The sequence below is a fragment of the Notamacropus eugenii genome, chromosome 6, assembly GCF_028372415.1.
Source record: "Notamacropus eugenii isolate mMacEug1 chromosome 6, mMacEug1.pri_v2, whole genome shotgun sequence".
In the NCBI taxonomy this organism is placed as follows: Eukaryota; Metazoa; Chordata; class Mammalia; order Diprotodontia; family Macropodidae; genus Notamacropus; species Notamacropus eugenii.
The window spans coordinates 273,709,280-273,726,446 of NC_092877.1; the positions used below are offsets into that span (position 1 = coordinate 273,709,280).

The window sequence follows — 17,167 nt, forward strand, 5'->3', positions numbered from 1 at the left end:
AAGTACCTACCTCTTAGGATTGTTGTGAGGGGAAAATATTTGTCAAGCTCTTAATGCAGTGCCTGCTACATAGGAAGTACTTAATAAATGTCTGTTTCCTTCTTTTCTTCTTTCCCTCTGGTGGTAAAAATCATTGACTCCACACAAGCAAGGAGTTATAAAGGAATGTCTTCTTAGCTTGTAAGGATATGGTTGTCACACCCAGAGGCAAGGATACCTTCTGATGGATTTGGGTTTGGCTCTGGTTCAGCTGAATGCCAAGGCTTTCCCTTGCTGCCCTTTTTCTCCACAGAGATTATCGTCGATGGTGGCAGTTATTCTTCATCCTTCATTCTTGAAGAGGATCAGTGACATCGTGAGGGTGAAATTTTGACTTGCACATGAATTGGATGTAAGTTAGGCAGAGCTGCACAAAGGCATCTTCACTCTCTTCTCCAGAGTCAATCTGCCATGATTTGAGTACAGGGAGGAGTAATGCTTTGTTGGACTCCTGGGGACCACATCACCAGTGCAAAGCCTTTTATTATGCATGAAAAACAAGGAAACCTTTTTGGTTTTGCTCTAACTACGCAAATGGCAGGAGCTGTTGTCCAGCAGCATCCCTTAATTTCCACATAGCTAATAATTCTGTCTGTTCCTCAGCTTAAAGATTTCTGCTTTGAAATTCTGTCTACTCCACAAAATTCTCATACCCAGCTATTATGTACAGGCCTTGCTGTGGCCTACCATGAAAAGAAACCATAACCTTTGCATATTTTTAAATGTAAATTCTCTGCTTGATTTATCTGCAACATTTAGCACTATTGGCTAAATTCCTTCTATTTCCTTTGCTTCAGAGACATAATTTTCTTTGGTTTCTTTGCTTTATTCTCTAATAGTTTCATCCTCTTTCTTTCTCCTTAATGTGAGTTTTCCCTATGTAGCTGTATTTGTCCTTTTTTGTTTCTTGTTTTTGCACTCTAGGACAATTATGAATACTCAAATACATACTTACATTATTTTTGGTTGATTTTTGATTACATATGTAATTTTTTTGCAGAAACAAGAGGAAAAAAGTAAGAAAGAAAAGCATTGTGTAGTAGACAATAAGCTAACCTCTGTATCTGGAAGACCTGGTTTCAAGTCCTTCCTGCTTATGACCCATACTGATTTATTGAACCTGAGCAAATCATTTGATCTCTCAGTGCCTCAGGCAATTGTCCAAAAAGATAAATTAGAACCCAGATGCTGATTTGCATTGGTAAAATAATTTTTACCACTTGGAGTTCTCTATAACAGTAACATCACAGATCCAAAAAAATAGCAATTCTTGTGAAAAATTGTTTAAAATGAAGCTCTAAATCAACTGTAATCAATAAGGGAAAGTGTTGTTAGTAAATAGAGAACTGAACTTTGAATTCAGAATATCTCTGATATCTATTTCCACAAGCTCTCTTACCATTATCATCTCATCCTGATTATTCTTACTGTCATCATCTTTACCACTTGAACTAATATAATTGTTTCTTTGATGAGATTTCTGAACTTTGAATTCAGAATATCTCTCATATCTATTTCCACAAGCTCTCTCACAATTATCGTCTCATCCCAATTATTCTTACTGTCACCATCTTTACCAACCACTTGAACTAATATAGTTGTTTCTTTGATGAGATTTACCACTATAGATTCAATTTTTTTCCTCTTCTACCAATTATTTCTTTTGTGTAGACTATCCATTCTGCTCCTACAATTCTTATTTCTTTTAAAACATTCAGAAACATCCTGCTTTGTTTCCTTGCTTTCTTAGAATCTACACAGTCTTCATCTTCATCAGGTGTTGATGAATTTTCTTTTGTTTTGTAGTACTTAGTCATGCATTTATGGACTCTGTTACCTGATCTAGAGGCAATATTTCCTTCTCTCTCTAACATATTCCCAGTTGTTATATCTACTTAAGACTAATAGCTTTACTTGAATTCTCTTCCTTTTGGGATTTTTGGTAATTTCAGTCTTCTGCCACCCCCATTCCTTATTTTATTATATTCTTCACTTTCTGATTCCCTCCCTTGGAACAGACTTTCAAAGCCATCTCACTCAGTTTCTACATTAGGAAATTTTTTCTCTCCTAAGTATCTTTCCCAAAGTGACTTCTCATTAGCCAAAACAGACTCCAGCTAAATGCTAGTCTTTCCTTTAGACTTAGTGAAGTGCTACCTAGTCATATGCACATAACTGTCATATTCCATTTGTTTGCCAGTTGTCTGGTTGAGCTCTTCTGCAGCAGAGAAAATGCCCTACTGCTTTAGCAACCTCAGCAAACTTCTACCATTTTCATTTCCAAGGCACTGAGATGAGAGAAAGGGGTAGAGTTTGAGCTTTGTTGCAAACTTGTAGGCAGTTTTGGGCAGCCTTGCTGCTGGAGCATGGCAAATGGTGAATAAAGAAGTGTTGAGTGAGCACATGAATGGTTAGAGATGGCTGGACTTCTCTACTATGCCAAGTTCTTAGTATCCATATTGTGGCAAAAGCAAGTACTCTTTTACAGTTTTTACATAATTCTCACTTTGAGGAGGTTTGAGAGGTTATGAGGCTCAGAGAAAATTTTTAGTGTCCTTATAATGTGTCACCTTTTCTTCATTCCATATAAATATGAGAATGATTACCACATAGATCTGAACATGTTACTCTTCTACTTAGACTACCTCTTAAATATAATTCAAACTTTTCTTATGACAACAGAGGACCTTTACTATCTGGCATAATCCTATTTTTTCAGTCTTACGCTACTTTTACATTACATCCAAAGTTGGACTGTGCCCTCTAAACGTTTACTTCCCTTTCCTGCCTCCATGCTTATGCTTATATGTTTTTTTTAATGCTTAGATAGATTTGTTCTCCTCTTTTCCACTGAGTCTCTCCCTAAAAAAATATCAAATATCAATTCACAGATGCCTTCTCTGTCATGAGTTGCTAATGACTTGCCCCTTTAAACTTCAGATACCACTTGATTTTATACCTTTCCAATGTACTTGTCAAGGAATATTGCATATGATAGTTACGTGTATTGTCTTGCCAGATTGTAAATTCCATGAGGGCAATGATGATTTTTAATTTTGTACTTCCCCCACCTTTATCCTATTTATATAAATAATATATTTTTAAAATTTTAGAATATTTGTCAATGAAGTGTTATTGGGTAAGTAATTTTAATTTATAGATTTTTGGCTGATCTGATATTGTATATTAACCCCATTTGTGTAGGAATTACCTACAATGTAAAAAATGTAAAAAAATATTTTATATTTTGTTTTTAGTTTTTTTTAATGGCTCCAGGTATATTGTTCTAAAGTTTAAATGCCTTAAAGTATCCAAGTAGGACTTTTTATGTATGATATTAAATTAAAATCTACTATCCTTCATTGTGAAACTATAATGTTCAGATCTCCCAGTGTCCAAGTGGAACTGGTGCCAGTCCCGTAGTATCCTTTAACATTTTTATAAAGTACTATTGCATTATCCTTCATTTATTTTCCTTAGATTGAACAAACCTAGATTTTTCAATATCCTTTACGTCTTGGCTCAGGGGTCTTGGCTTCAAGCCCCCTGGTAATTCTCATTTCTCTCCTGTACACTTAATTTTGGGTCCTCTTTGTCCTTTTTGTTCTTCAGAAGTTTTTAATGAATATTTTAAATGCTTCTCCATCACTAGGATTAAACTGGTATCTTGGTAAATGCCTATTTTATATCATAATTTCCAGCTGCCTTCTTTTTCAAATTTCATTTGTATTCAAAATATATATCAACCAAGTCTTGAATATGCCATTAATATAAGGATTAAGTGCTGATCTGGCATGCTTATCCTCTGCTGGCTACTTCTCTACAAGAGTTACCAGCTGGACTCCAGAATGAAGCTTTTTTTTTTTTTAATGGTTGTTCTCTAGGAATTTCTCTTAAAATAAATAAAATGCAGGTATTTACCATAAAAAAGTGCAAAAAAAAATCCTTTGTCACTGCCATCATCCAAGTCCCCTCTACAAAAATTTGACCTCCTGTTATTAAAAATAAGAACAACACATTTCAATCACCCTGTATTTACAGCTTCACATCTACTAACACAGTACTTTATCAATGAAATTCATTATTACATGGATGCCAAATCTCAGCTCTAGTTCTCACAAAAATATTTTTAAATTAAAAAATAAACCCTCTGTTGAATTTATAGTATACTCGACAAAAAGAAAACAAAAGCTATAATATAAAGGGGCACTGTAATTTCTTTCCTTGTGGAAGCTTCCCATTAGTTAAAAGGTACATCTTTATTTCCTGTGCCTCTGAGCTATGGCATGTAGAAGTCAGCCCTAGTAAGTTATAATTAGAAGTACAGGATAATTCTAATGATGTCTTACAACTGATGAAATCAGCTGCAAGTCTGTCTACCACCTGATTACCATGGAAACCATTGCTGGCCAACAAAGTAATTCTGATCAAAAGGAATTATTATTAATCCACCTAGTATATAGTGGATAGGGATTTACACAGCTTTTGTTAAAGTTTCTTGTGGAGGCTGAAAGGTTCAGGAAGGGTAAATATTAATTCTTAATGTACTGGAGAACAAGAATGGCTTAGTCTCTGTGGGACAGAACTGACTCTCAGAAAAATCTGATATTACCAGATTACAGGATCAGTCTTGCACCTCCTAGGGTTTGGAGATAAACAGGTGATTTTGTGGAGGGAAAAAATGAAGAAAAAATCTCATGTAACAAAATTAATTATCCTTCCAAGGTTGGAAAAAAGTAGATAAAATTGAAAAACAGAAAGAGGTATCAAAAAACTTTAACATTTTCTAGTTTGATATGCAAGACTATTTTCTTAAGAAAGTCGATGTTTGCATTGGACTGTGGGAATTTCAGGCAGACATGTGAGAAGCATTGAGATGTAATTGAGCAGTCCTAGACCTGGAGGAACACAAAACCTAGGTTCAAATCTTGCCACTGACACTTACTTCCTGATTGATGATGAACATATTATTCAATCTCAGTTTCCTCCTCTATATAATGGTGCTGGTGATAGCTATCACACAAGGTTGTTGTGAGGCACAAATGAGAAATATGCGTAAAAGGTTTTGTAAACTCTAAAGCACCATACAATTGTTAGCTGTATTTTTTTATGATTATCATGTGGATAATAATAAGAGGGAAGGATAGAAAAGTGTGTATATATGGTAAAAAACAAAAAAGATAAAAATAGGAACAGAAACTTGCTTAAAGATACTTTGTGTATCAGTTACTTTGCCTATGGTGACATTTAAAATATAAATACCCTATAACAGAACTTCATCTTTAAAAAAGTAATATAATGCATTGAAAGCAAATTCTAAAAGCATCTTTATTATTTCTGATATTAGCATTGGTGCTTTCGACACTTTGGATGTAGAAAACATCAGATGATCATTCAGCATTTTTAGATCTAATATTATTTTACCATCTTTAATTCTGCATATTTAGAAACTCTTCTTTCACCTTACTAGGTCAAGTGGTATTAATGAGAATGGAGAAGCTCAAGAGTAACAGTTAACATAGGAACTAACACTCAGGCTAATGGAAGTTTAAAACATTATGTGATGGCACATTGTTGGAAAGATTATATCAGTATTGCTATCCTGTACCCTCTGTGACCAATTAAAGGCCATTATTAATGCCAACTAAAGGAAATGTTTCACCCTGTTGACCATGAGGTGAACGAAAGTTTGCACTTAAGTGATCACTCAGGACCTGGCATTATCTTGAATATGTTTACTTGTATTAAGAATAGGATTAAAAAGAGCCAGAATGTAATGACTTTTTTTAAAAAAGCATTTTTTCTTGGACACTGTAAATATCACTTTAATACGTTATCTTTTTTGATATGTGCAGTCAGTACCACACTTGGCTTCTGTTTTGGCATGTAGAAGGAGCCAGAGTACTAGCTTGGCATCTCCTCCGGGTATTTTGGCTTGTCTGATAAAATGCCTGTGCGCTATTTCTGCAGCTGTGTAAACTTAGCAAAGGAAATGCCATTTGTACATGCCCTGAATGAGGTCAGCAGCATTTAGCATGTTAGCACTAACTTCATAAGCTTAATCATTAGTGTAAAGTATGCTTTGCTATTTTTATTACTTCTTTTGTGGATGCTTAAAGCTCCAAGCATTCTGGAAAGAGCCCATAGTTAAATCTGCCTTTTAGGGAAGGAAACAAATGCCACAGTTTGATATGACACTCAAAGTACTTTGTAGAAGGCAATTAATGCTTTACATGTTGCATATATGTAAGGAGAGATCTATGGGAAAACATTGGTTTGAAAACAATTAAGAGAAAAATAAAAATAAGACTGAGTTTTATTAACTCTTTCAAGGAAAGTGAAGTAGATCAACACTGCACCCTAATAAATTATTCGCAAATGTTAAGACACTTTTCAAGCATGAGCAATTTACTCCATTCTGTGGTTCAGATTCAGCATTGCAAATGCCCCTGGTGTGTTCTAGACTGTATGAAAAGGAATTTTAATCTTTGGCCTAATGGAGTTTTTATTGAACCAATTCACCATTCTATGAGTTAGAGGTCTTGGGCTCATGTAAATCAGCGAGGGGAAATCTCTGGGGGCTTATCCAAGGGATAGGATATGCATCTTTCTATAGCAGGAGTACATTAGGTCTTGCATGCCTCCTTTATCCTCTTTCTGTACACGGAATGCATTTCAACTCTTTGGACACTCTCCAGGGATCATTATAATGATCTCTAACTTAGCCTCTAAGAGGTGTTCCCAGAGGTGTTCAAACCAGATGCTAAATGTCTAGGCAGCCAGCACCATTACAGAAGTTCTATATGTACAAATGTCAGGTTGTCTGGGAGTAAGATAAAGAAGGTTTTCTCCCCCATCAATGGCTAAACTACAATATGCATGCCTAGACTTGAGTTTACAATGTTTACAAAGATGAAGCCAGAAATTTTAAATCAATGACTTCTCTCAGTCATACCATTTAGATTAATAAAATCAGCAGGCACTTGGATCTTACAGGAGGCCTTCTCTGAAAAGGAACTGACTCGCAAAAAGAACTCTGGATGTACACTCTTCTAATAATGGAAGAAAAAAGACAGTACGATAACAGAAAAATTTTACTTATATAAGTAGATAAATGATTTGGGAAAAAATGCAAAAATAGTTTTCTTTCTTTTGTTATCAAGCATTTATTACTTTGTGCCTATTATGTGCCAGGCACTGTGCTAATTAAGTTATATCATTTCCCCATTATTGACCACTTATTAGTTTTTCCTTCTCTTAGCTCCTTTAAGGGAAAAAATGGATTTAATAAAAAGTCCCCAAACTGACAGCTTCTCATTAATTTCAAGCTCCAAATTTATCATATTAAGAAGATACCAAAATAAGAATATTATAATTATATTTCCTCTAAGAATGTTAAAAATTAACCATAATATTAATTGTACATACTTTAAAATAAAATTTATTATTCAAGGCAAATATAAATATCACTACATATTTAATGAACATTCAACGCCATAAACTGAGAGCGTATCTTTTTTTTATTACAGAAAGAGTAAAGTTCTTTAAAACTTCTTTTACCTTATTTGGTTTCTACCCAAATAGTTCACTTTTTTTGTTTTTATTTTTTTGTTTCCTTCTGACCTCTCCACACTTATCTCTCCTGTAATACACACACATATACACATATGTATGTATGTATGTATGTATGCATGCATGCATGCATAACACCCCCCCAGTGGTATCTGAATAATTTATTATTTGAAACACGTGGAATTTCTTTGTAGACTTCCTGGCTCAGTTCTAAAAATGTTGGAGAATTCCAAATGCTTTTTTTCAATGAATCTGTTCATGCTAGTGAAGAAAGTTGCATATCCTACACAGCTTTTGCAAATATTATAATTTGTGTGCTAGCATAGGGATAGTCAAAGAATGGTTTTAATCTTTTGTAGCTTTAAATAAAAATTTTGCAGAATGGCAATAATAAATCCAATTCATTGAGAGAAACACATTTTTAAGTATATATACTGCAAATGGGATAGTTTTTTTTTAATTTTTATTGAAACAAAAGGCATTTAATTAAATAAAGACAGCATGGATGAAGAAAATATAGTCTGTTTCAAAATTAATTATGCTTTATATGCTTGGTGTGGTGGCTTTGTTAAAAATACATCTGGTAAAAGATAGACATTTTACAACGAATGATTTTGAAGTTACCATGAATAAAATCTGCATGTCAGAAGTGGAGGGCTCAGAGAGCAAGGAGAAAAAATAGATCATAGGAAGTTAGGAAAATGGTTAAGATGAAGGACTCATTTGCCTCCCCCCCCCCCGCCCCCGCTCCCCGCAAAGGGTGGAATTTGCGATGGATCTATCAGAAGGTACTTTCACCATCCCTATCAAACCAGTCTTAAATCATTACTTAGTTTATCTCTTTGTTAGTGAAATGCTAGGTTGGTCCATATACTGTATATGTATACATATATGTCCATATACTGTATATTCTACTGGTAGAATTGATGTCTGATCTGAATGACATAGTTTGTAGCATACAGAAAAAAATTTATATAATAGATTTTGATGTGAGAAAACCATTATCAGTTTAGCAAATATTTATTATTTTTCTGTTTGCTGCAGAACACTATATTATCTACTGGAAAAAGATAGAAAGTTTACAAAAGACATTGACTGCCCTTATGAAGCTTGTAGTCTAGTAGAGGTATAAAAAATGTACAACAACAAAATGAGAGGTGCTTCTGTTACTGTCATCTATTCCCATAATGCAGTGTTGGTAACCCAATCACCCTCTTTTTCTCACTGTCTACAGTGTGCTCTCCTCTCCTGTTACAGCCTTGTGAGAATTAGCTATTTTGGATAGCCTATCAAGCCTCTTTTCACTACCTTTCTGTTCTTTCTTTCACTTTCCTTCCAATCCCACAATGCTCTTTGCACTCAGAAGGCTTCATCATGAAACTGTGGAGACCTCCTCACTTGCTCCAAATTAAGTGAAAGTCTCTGGCTCCCACTTGTGCCTAAATAACACAACAATGTGGTTCAATGCAGCTTTGACAGAACCCAGAAAGTGCTTCCCCATGCTGCTTGGTGAGCATCTCTTTATATGTTTATTGTGTGCTAAAGAAAATGTCTCTGCCCTTTTCTGTTTTCTTTTCCATCTACAAATTATCTTCCCTCAGTGATTGGGACTAGGCCATGGAAATTCTTCTGAGGAGTTTCTGGAGAAAGCACTAGATTCTCCAGTTAAGCTGTGTCCAATAGCTGGTAACCACTGTGCATAAAACACATGTGAAACAATGCTTTTACAGCAAAATCATGCCCTAGTTACTCAGGTGGCAGCAGTGAGGAAGGCTTAGATTCAACAAACATTACAGCATGGAATCTACAGGATTTGGTAATTTGTTGGACATGAGAGGTGAGAAGGAAAGGTCAATGACAACACCAAGGTTTTAGGTGTAGGAAATGGTGAATTATAATGTCATTAACAGAGATGGTACTCACTTAGGTGAGGTAACGCCCATTCATTGAACAGGCCTGTTTAAGAAGTAGCCAGGGGATGGCCCCTTTAATGAGGCATAGAAAAAAAAAAAGGACATCAGGTTGGGAGGAAGACAGCAATGGTTACTGTTAATAATCACTCAAGCCAGGAGGATCCAGAACAGAGCCCTTAGGCAAGGGCCTAGTGTCCTCCAAAGTATGGGCTTCAGAGTGCAGTAGGTTTAAGGTTTTGGGAAATGGAAGGAAAGAGAAGTGAAGGGAAGGAAAAGAATCTAGCCAGTAAAACCCAAGTTAACTGGGCATCTTCTGGCCATTCAAATTTACCTTCCTTTGGAGAGGAAAAGGAAAGGGAGGGGGAGACAGACAGGAGAGGAGGAGCTGAGTTACCCAGCTAGCTGGGTCCCCATTCAGGTTCCTGAATAGACCTTGACCTAAAGGGGACAAAGTCTCCTATTGCATCCTGGGTCATCTCTAGTATACTGATGAATATTTAGTCACTGGATTCAGATGGCTCTGGAGGAAAAGTAAGGCTGGTGACCTGTGCAGCCCTCCCTCACTCAAAACAAAGTCAAGTGGAAGTTGTGTGGTTATTTCTCTGATGGCATGGTCTTCTTCAGCAACTAAAGACAAACACAACAACAAAAACAGAGATGGTAAAATGAGATAATTTTTAAAGAAAGGGAATCATTTCAGTTTTAGTTGTGTGAGTTGAAAATGGCATGAGAATTTCTTGTTGAATTGTCCTCAGTGGGTGATAGTTGTATATTCAGGTTTGGAGTTCAGCATGAAGGGAAAATATAGAGAGAGATGTAAAAGCTCCAGTCATGGGAATGAATATGATTATTGCGGGAAAATGTAGGAAGTGAGATGACTAAGAGAAGATCATTGGGGGCATTAAGGCATCTAAAGAATGAGAAGCCAGTAAAAGAGACAGGACAAGTAAACTGAATGATGGGAAAAATACCAGGGACCATTTTTCTCTGGCTCTAAGAGAGGTTAATATACAGAAAGAGGTAATAGTGAGAAATGTTAATTACTACAGTTAGGTCAAGGATATTGAGGAATGAAAATAAGGCCATTGTATTTGATGCTTACTCAGGGATGGTTGCATTTATTTATTTATCTTTGTACCCCTAGTTTTTGTACCATAGTAGGTATTCAATAAATGTTTGTTGATTGATTTGGTTGGATATTGTCCTTTGTTCTCGAAGAGGACCAAAATGACATCACCATGATAAAGTGAAGTTTCAGTGTGTCCAACTGTGGCTGATCAGACCAATATAAGCTCAGGATGTTCTTCCACAGATTGGGCACAGATAGCCCATGTGAACATTTGGGGTGGATACTCCAAATTTGTGCATCTTATGTTTCCTTTTAGCTGCTTCAATAATACTTTGCTCATAGAGCACAGCGCCTTTTCTGATGTGGGCACACTATGCTGAGCATTCCTGTGCCAGTGTCTCCCATGTTGCACAATCAAATCTAAAGTTCTTGAGACAGACTTTGAGAGTGTCTGTGTATATCACTTCTTCTGACCACCAGGTGATTGCCTGTTCCATGCGAGTTCTCCTTTAAATAGTCTTTTTGGCAAGCGTACATTTTGCATTTGAGCAACGTGGTCAGCCCATCAGAGTTGCGCTCTCTGAAGCAGTTTGAATGCTTGGCAGTTTAGTTCAATTCAAACTTTGCAGAAAAGCTACAATAGATTGATGGAATGGAAACTAGGTTGCAAAGTGTTGAAGGAAAAGGAGATAGTGAAGAAATGACATTTAATGCAAGCATGAATTATATTTTCCTAATACTGATATTTGAACTGGGTAGATCCCTGCCTGTTTACCATAGTAGAACACCAGCAGACATGGATTCATGTGGTGGGGCCACATAGCTTTACTTTTCTGATGCTCATTGCTCACGTGCTTGGACATATTCTTGTTCATTGCCTTGAGAATATTCAAATATTCTTCACTTCTTTTCCCCATGGGTCTTCACTTTCTCTGGATCAAGAACATTTTCAATGTAACTTGACTAAGACTCAGACAGGATGGTGGCAGATACAGCATTTCCTCCCTTCTATTCAAGGCTTTTCTGTTGATTTTTTGAAGGGCATATATTGGTAATTGCCCAAATTAGCGGCATTTAGAAAGTAGTTCATATGAAAGGCAGTTCACAGCATTTTTATCAGACAATTATGAACTATCATTGATATCCCCTTTGTCTTAATGAATTTAATTTTAACTAATATGATATGAAAGGTACTTTGCTATATATAATCTTAGTCTTAGTGTGTTAGTGAAAATGAAATGAATGAACTAATCTCATGAAAGTTGCTAATAAGTCTTAAAGTATTATCACCACTTTAACATATTAGTGACTTTCATATGGGGAGTTGGTTAATGTGATAAGAAAGCAATTAGAATGATATGAATAAAAGTAATATAATGAGACATACTGAATCACTAGCTTTGATAAAAACTTATGGTAGTATTTCATTTAATAACTGATTTATATGCTCCAGACAATATATCAACAACCACTGTAATGGAACCCTTTGCCATTTACAGATTCATCTTCATAATCTCCTCCTAGCCAGGACACAATATAGGACAAACTACTTACCAATTCATTACCTAATTCTTAAGTCAACTCAGGTTAAACAGAGCAGAATCATAGCTAGAGGGAAGTAATCGAGACTTTGGTCCCAGGCACTGGAATTTAAAATTCCCTTGGAAACAACTGAGTTTGGCATCTATTTTGTATAAAAATTTAGTAAACTAGGAAGATAGAAGGTAGCCTATACTGACCTATCCATAACCCCTCCCCCCCAACAAGCCAATGCTTAAGACAGCGCATCAGAGTGGTCATAAAGATTCCCAGTCTGTTAATTAGAAGCAAATCTATCAGAGTTTCTGAATAATATAGGCAAAATATTCACTTGATCTTTGCAGTAAATATGCAGTCTAGTTCTTTGTGTATTTGCCTTGCAGATAATAGGTACCTGATAAACACTCTTTGGGTTTTGAACTTCTTTTAAAAATTCATTTCAGTCTGATCACTTTTGAAATATCCAAGTTCAACCAAAAGAAAGACAAAACACTCGTTGGATGTTGATTTTTCTGTTTATAGTAAAAAATAATGTATAACTATCAAAACATTTATATACACATTGATAAATATTAGGAACATTTCCAAAGTGGAAAAGTTCTATGAAAAAAATGTCTATTATCTATAATCTAAATACTTGTGTATTCCAAAACATAAACCATGTATTATTGATACTTGAAAGCCCTAGCCAAAATGTAAAAATGACATTTACAAATGTTCAGTTAAAGAAATGTCTTCTATGTGACGGAGTTGGTGAACTGTTTGTTGTATATAGTGCTTTGGTAACTCTCCTTTTGACTATGTTGTAACACTTTTGTTTCTTCTAAATTAATGTTGCATAGACTTTAATCACCTCAGGTAAAAAAATGAGAATTTGCTTCTCTGAGGTGTGTAAAAATGTCTCTGTTTTCTTGGTTAGTTTATTAACAAAACTATAGGGAACACTAAACCAGCTGACTTCACTTACAAAGAAGGCTCATCTATCACTTGATCAGGCCTCATTTGATCTGTTATAGTCAACTGCTTCACTTGCAGAAAAGGAAAACTACATTAAGACAGCTTTAAAAGAAAGACTGATGGCAGGAGAGGAGCGTTTTAATGCTACTTATCTTACAATGCAAAATTCTTGGAGGTGGGGGTGGGCCATGTTTATCATGTTCATTAAACACCCAGGTGGTATTACAGATAGGAAGGAATTGTAATGCTCTTACTTATCCCAAATCCCAATGACAGTTTTAAGATACATTTTTCCACTATCTAAGTCACTTGGCATTTACATGCAAGAATATAATAGGGCTTTTGAAAAATATAATTCTATCTATTAGACTATGAAGCAATTAAGGCAAGTGGTTACTTTTTCTAGTAGACTTAGATCATTAAGAAATAATCAAATACCTGCCATAGTGGCTTGAATAAATTAATATAAAGTCTAAATATGCCAAGCTTACAAGTAAATTATGCTCCAATCAATTATTACATAGTAATGAAGATAGGTTTACATAATAAGTATGACACCAAAGGAGGTTTTTTTGAAGTTATTTAAAACTAAGCAAACATTATCAATTCAGAAGTTAAGATAAATTCTTTCTATCCTATGGTATATGAAATTTCCTTATTAGAGTAATTAATTTGTTTATAATTTAATTTATTTATAAGACAGATAATGGATAATTTATTTGAAAACATATTTTAACATCCATTTCTAAAAGCTAGTGAAAAAAGGAGAAAATTGCTATTAAAATTGAAAAATAATTCTAAATATAACATTTTATAAAATTGCATATTCTTTAAAAATTAAACTCAAAAGTTTATTTTTTCCAGTTTACATTTATCAAAGATGGTATTACAAATTAATCTAGTGTAATTTAGTTAATAAAATTCTAATTGATTTTTAATAAGTGTGCTGATTATAATATGTTGCTTCATCTTCCTTCTTATATGATAGTTACCTGCCTAAATATCCTTTTCATCTAAGAGATAATTAAGAATAATTGCATTGTAACTTAATGTAGACCCCTAAACTGTAGTTCACATATTTATAGAATATAGGATTTTCCCAATTCAAGAGTTATTCCCTCATAGTAAATTAGGCACCTTCCTCTGTGCATTGAGGCATATTCTCCTGGTGTATAATCTGTGCCCTGGGAGTAATTTAGGCACTTTGGGGAGCTGCATGAACTCTTTCAGGCCAGTGGGGTGCTATTTAGTAAATTGCTACTTACATAGACTAAACGGCATTTGCTATTTTTTTCTCACATTTCAGCAGTTTCCTTACAGTTTTCCATTCTACATTCCCATATTTCTGCTTTTTTGATTTCTCCCCATTTTCCATTAAAAAAAAAGTTTAGTAGATATGATAGAGCAGAGATAGAGGAAGGTGACTGAGGAGAAGGAGTTGAAAAGGAGGAGGCATCCTGTGGAATATCTTCTCCTTGTGCCTCCCTCGTTTACTTTAAGCATGTGAGAATGATAACAGCTGTTTGGTCTCATCTTTGGGCCCTGGTCTTTAATTCCTGCTAGACTGTATAGAGACAATACTCTAAGGTCACTGTGGGGTTTAGTGACACTACTAAGTCCCTGCCTACCTTGCCTTTCTTTGTTACATGTTGGGAGGTCTCCTTTCGTTGCATGTACTTCATGGGCTATAGTGGATTGAAAGTAGTGTTGTGCTGTGTGGTGTAGTGAAAAATTAAATCACGAATGACTTTCCTGAAAAAGGTATCCTTTTAATTTCTGTTCTAGTATGTTTTTTGGGATTTATAGTGAAAGAACAGATTTCATTCGTCAGGAATTCCCAGAAGATAGCTTTGAAGTATTCTTTTCCCTTCTGGTGGGGCCAGTTAGCTATAATCATTCATAGTGAGTGTTTCTTTCTCTTGATCCTAAAAAGCTATTGGTAACCCCTAAATAACAGAATATTAAGAGGAAACACAGATATATGTGCTTTCATACAAATGAACAGAAATACACACCACTAGGATTCAGTCAGTCAACCAGCATTTATTAAGGATTTATGTGACAGGCTGAATTCTGGCAATACAAATAAAAGTGAAAACACAGGTCCCTTTTCTCAAGGATCTGACAGTCTGATGGAGGAGATAACACGCAAACAATATTTTACTTACAAGATATTTTCAGAGTAAGTGGGAGAATATTTCACAGAAATGCTTTAGCAATGGGTAGGGTGAGAGGAAGAAGGGAATGCCTCTCACAACAGAAACAACTCTTCTTAAACCCTACCTATACTTACTATTTAAAACTAAAATTCATTTCCCCCAACAATCCCTTGTAAACAAGCAATTCAACAAGTGTTTTTAGTGTCTTTGATAATCAATATAATTAGTCTTAAAAACAAACTATTTTGTTGATTAAATCCACATGTTTTTCTACTCTCATTGCTTCAGTAGTCCCTAACTATGCCAGAGACAGTAGTGATACCCATCCTTTAGAGCCTACAAACACATTAAAATGCAGTAATCATGTACTTACATTCTCTTTTTCAAAATTCCTTTCATATTTTCATTCACTTGCTCCTTTTGTAGGTATCACAAGTTTTAGAAACTATAACGTTTCTCAAGGGAACTCTTAAGATACTTGAACTTTAGTAAAGAGCAAGTCAACACATTGTAAAACTAAGTATAAGTGATCAAGTGAAAAACAAAACAAAAAACCCAACAAGTACTCAGGCAGCAATATTCAGTTAAAGTCTTACATTGATTCTCAGAATTCTTTTCTCCTTGGTCCAAATTGACTAACTTTTGCAGGGAACGTAAACCTGGGGACCATGATCTTTAAAGACATAGACCATCCTCAACATTCTCCTGTTTAACTTTCAAGACATCAAGCATTCTTGTGATTTTATTAGTAACTTGATTTTTACTTTCATGTTGGCAACCCCACATATTGATGGCTATGTGCAGTAGAGAAAAAAATGAGGGTCCAACGTGCTCTAGTCTGTAAAGTACCTGGTGTTCTACTGGGTGCTTCACTGGTCTTGTTCACCTTATAATTGTAAAGTAAAGAGTTCCCTGAGCATTTCTTACGTATTTTGGTTGTGTGCCTTTAAAACTCAAGTTTTGTGTTCCAATTATGCTTTCAAAGCAAGACCTCTGGGCTCCAAGCTGAAACCTGTAAAGTCAAAGGGGCTTAGTAAGAAAATAAAAGTATTAGGTAAACTTTGTGCTAGAATGTCTGTGGTTTCTATCAGCCCAGAGATCCTTAAGGATCTCCAAGGATTCATGAAGCAGACATCCCTGATAGGTTATTTCAGGCTGGTGCATGAGCTCCAATGCAATCCAACACTTGTGGAGTACAGAGTGTCAGAGGTGATTTTGAGACCTCACCTGTCTCAGCCTATTCTGACAGCAGTGACTAAAGTCCCAGCAATCTCTCCTTTGGTTTTCAGAGGGTGGCCAAAGTAGAGGTTTACAGCAGTATGGTATACAGTTCAACGTCCCTACCCCACCATCTGACACAGTGCAAGGTAAGACTCAGGTTACAAAATGTCTTATTTTTAAGAATATTTGGTGTGTGTAATATTTATGGTACTGTAGATTTCATGTGTTATGAAAAGAGAACATTGTCTGAAATCCATGTCTTTTTTTCTTGTTGAGATTATAGCACAAAAGGTCACAGAATTCTAGGGAATGACGGGAGAAAAAATGCCTTGCATGTTACCCATTTTATATTGTGTACTGCATTTTATGAGTTATTTAATGTTTACTGTGTTAGGAAAAGTAATATTACCAGAATTAATGTTTTGTTATAAAGAATTGTATGCAGAAAAGTGAATTTTCAGTTATCTCTAGTGAAACATTACAATTTCTGGTAGTTGTGGGAATCTAATCCTTTATTTCCCATAGGTTCAGCATATCAATGTTGGCATTTTTTTACTTTTGATCCATTTCCTAAGAACTTTGCTACCATGGTTGAGGATTAAATAGGTATGTGTATATCTATATCTATATATATATGTTAAAACATAATATATACATATATAAGATATAATATATACATATAATATATATTAACATAC

At 35.1% G+C, this 17,167-nt stretch overlaps 1 protein-coding gene across 4 annotated transcripts in view; it reads left to right on the forward strand.

Moving 5' to 3' along the window:
- PCDH9 (protocadherin 9) overlaps positions 1–17,167 on the forward strand; it is a 1,077,972-nt gene that overhangs the window by 899,689 nt on the left and 161,116 nt on the right. The window contains exon 6 of one of the 4 annotated variants that reach the window (XM_072617059.1): positions 16,538–17,066. The exons of the other annotated variants lie outside the window; for them this stretch is intronic. Coding sequence (XP_072473160.1) covers positions 16,538–16,668 — 131 coding nt within the window. The 3' untranslated portion in view covers positions 16,669–17,066. Of the gene's footprint in view, positions 1–16,537; positions 17,067–17,167 lie in introns of those variants that run through there. 4 annotated transcript variants of the gene reach the window in all.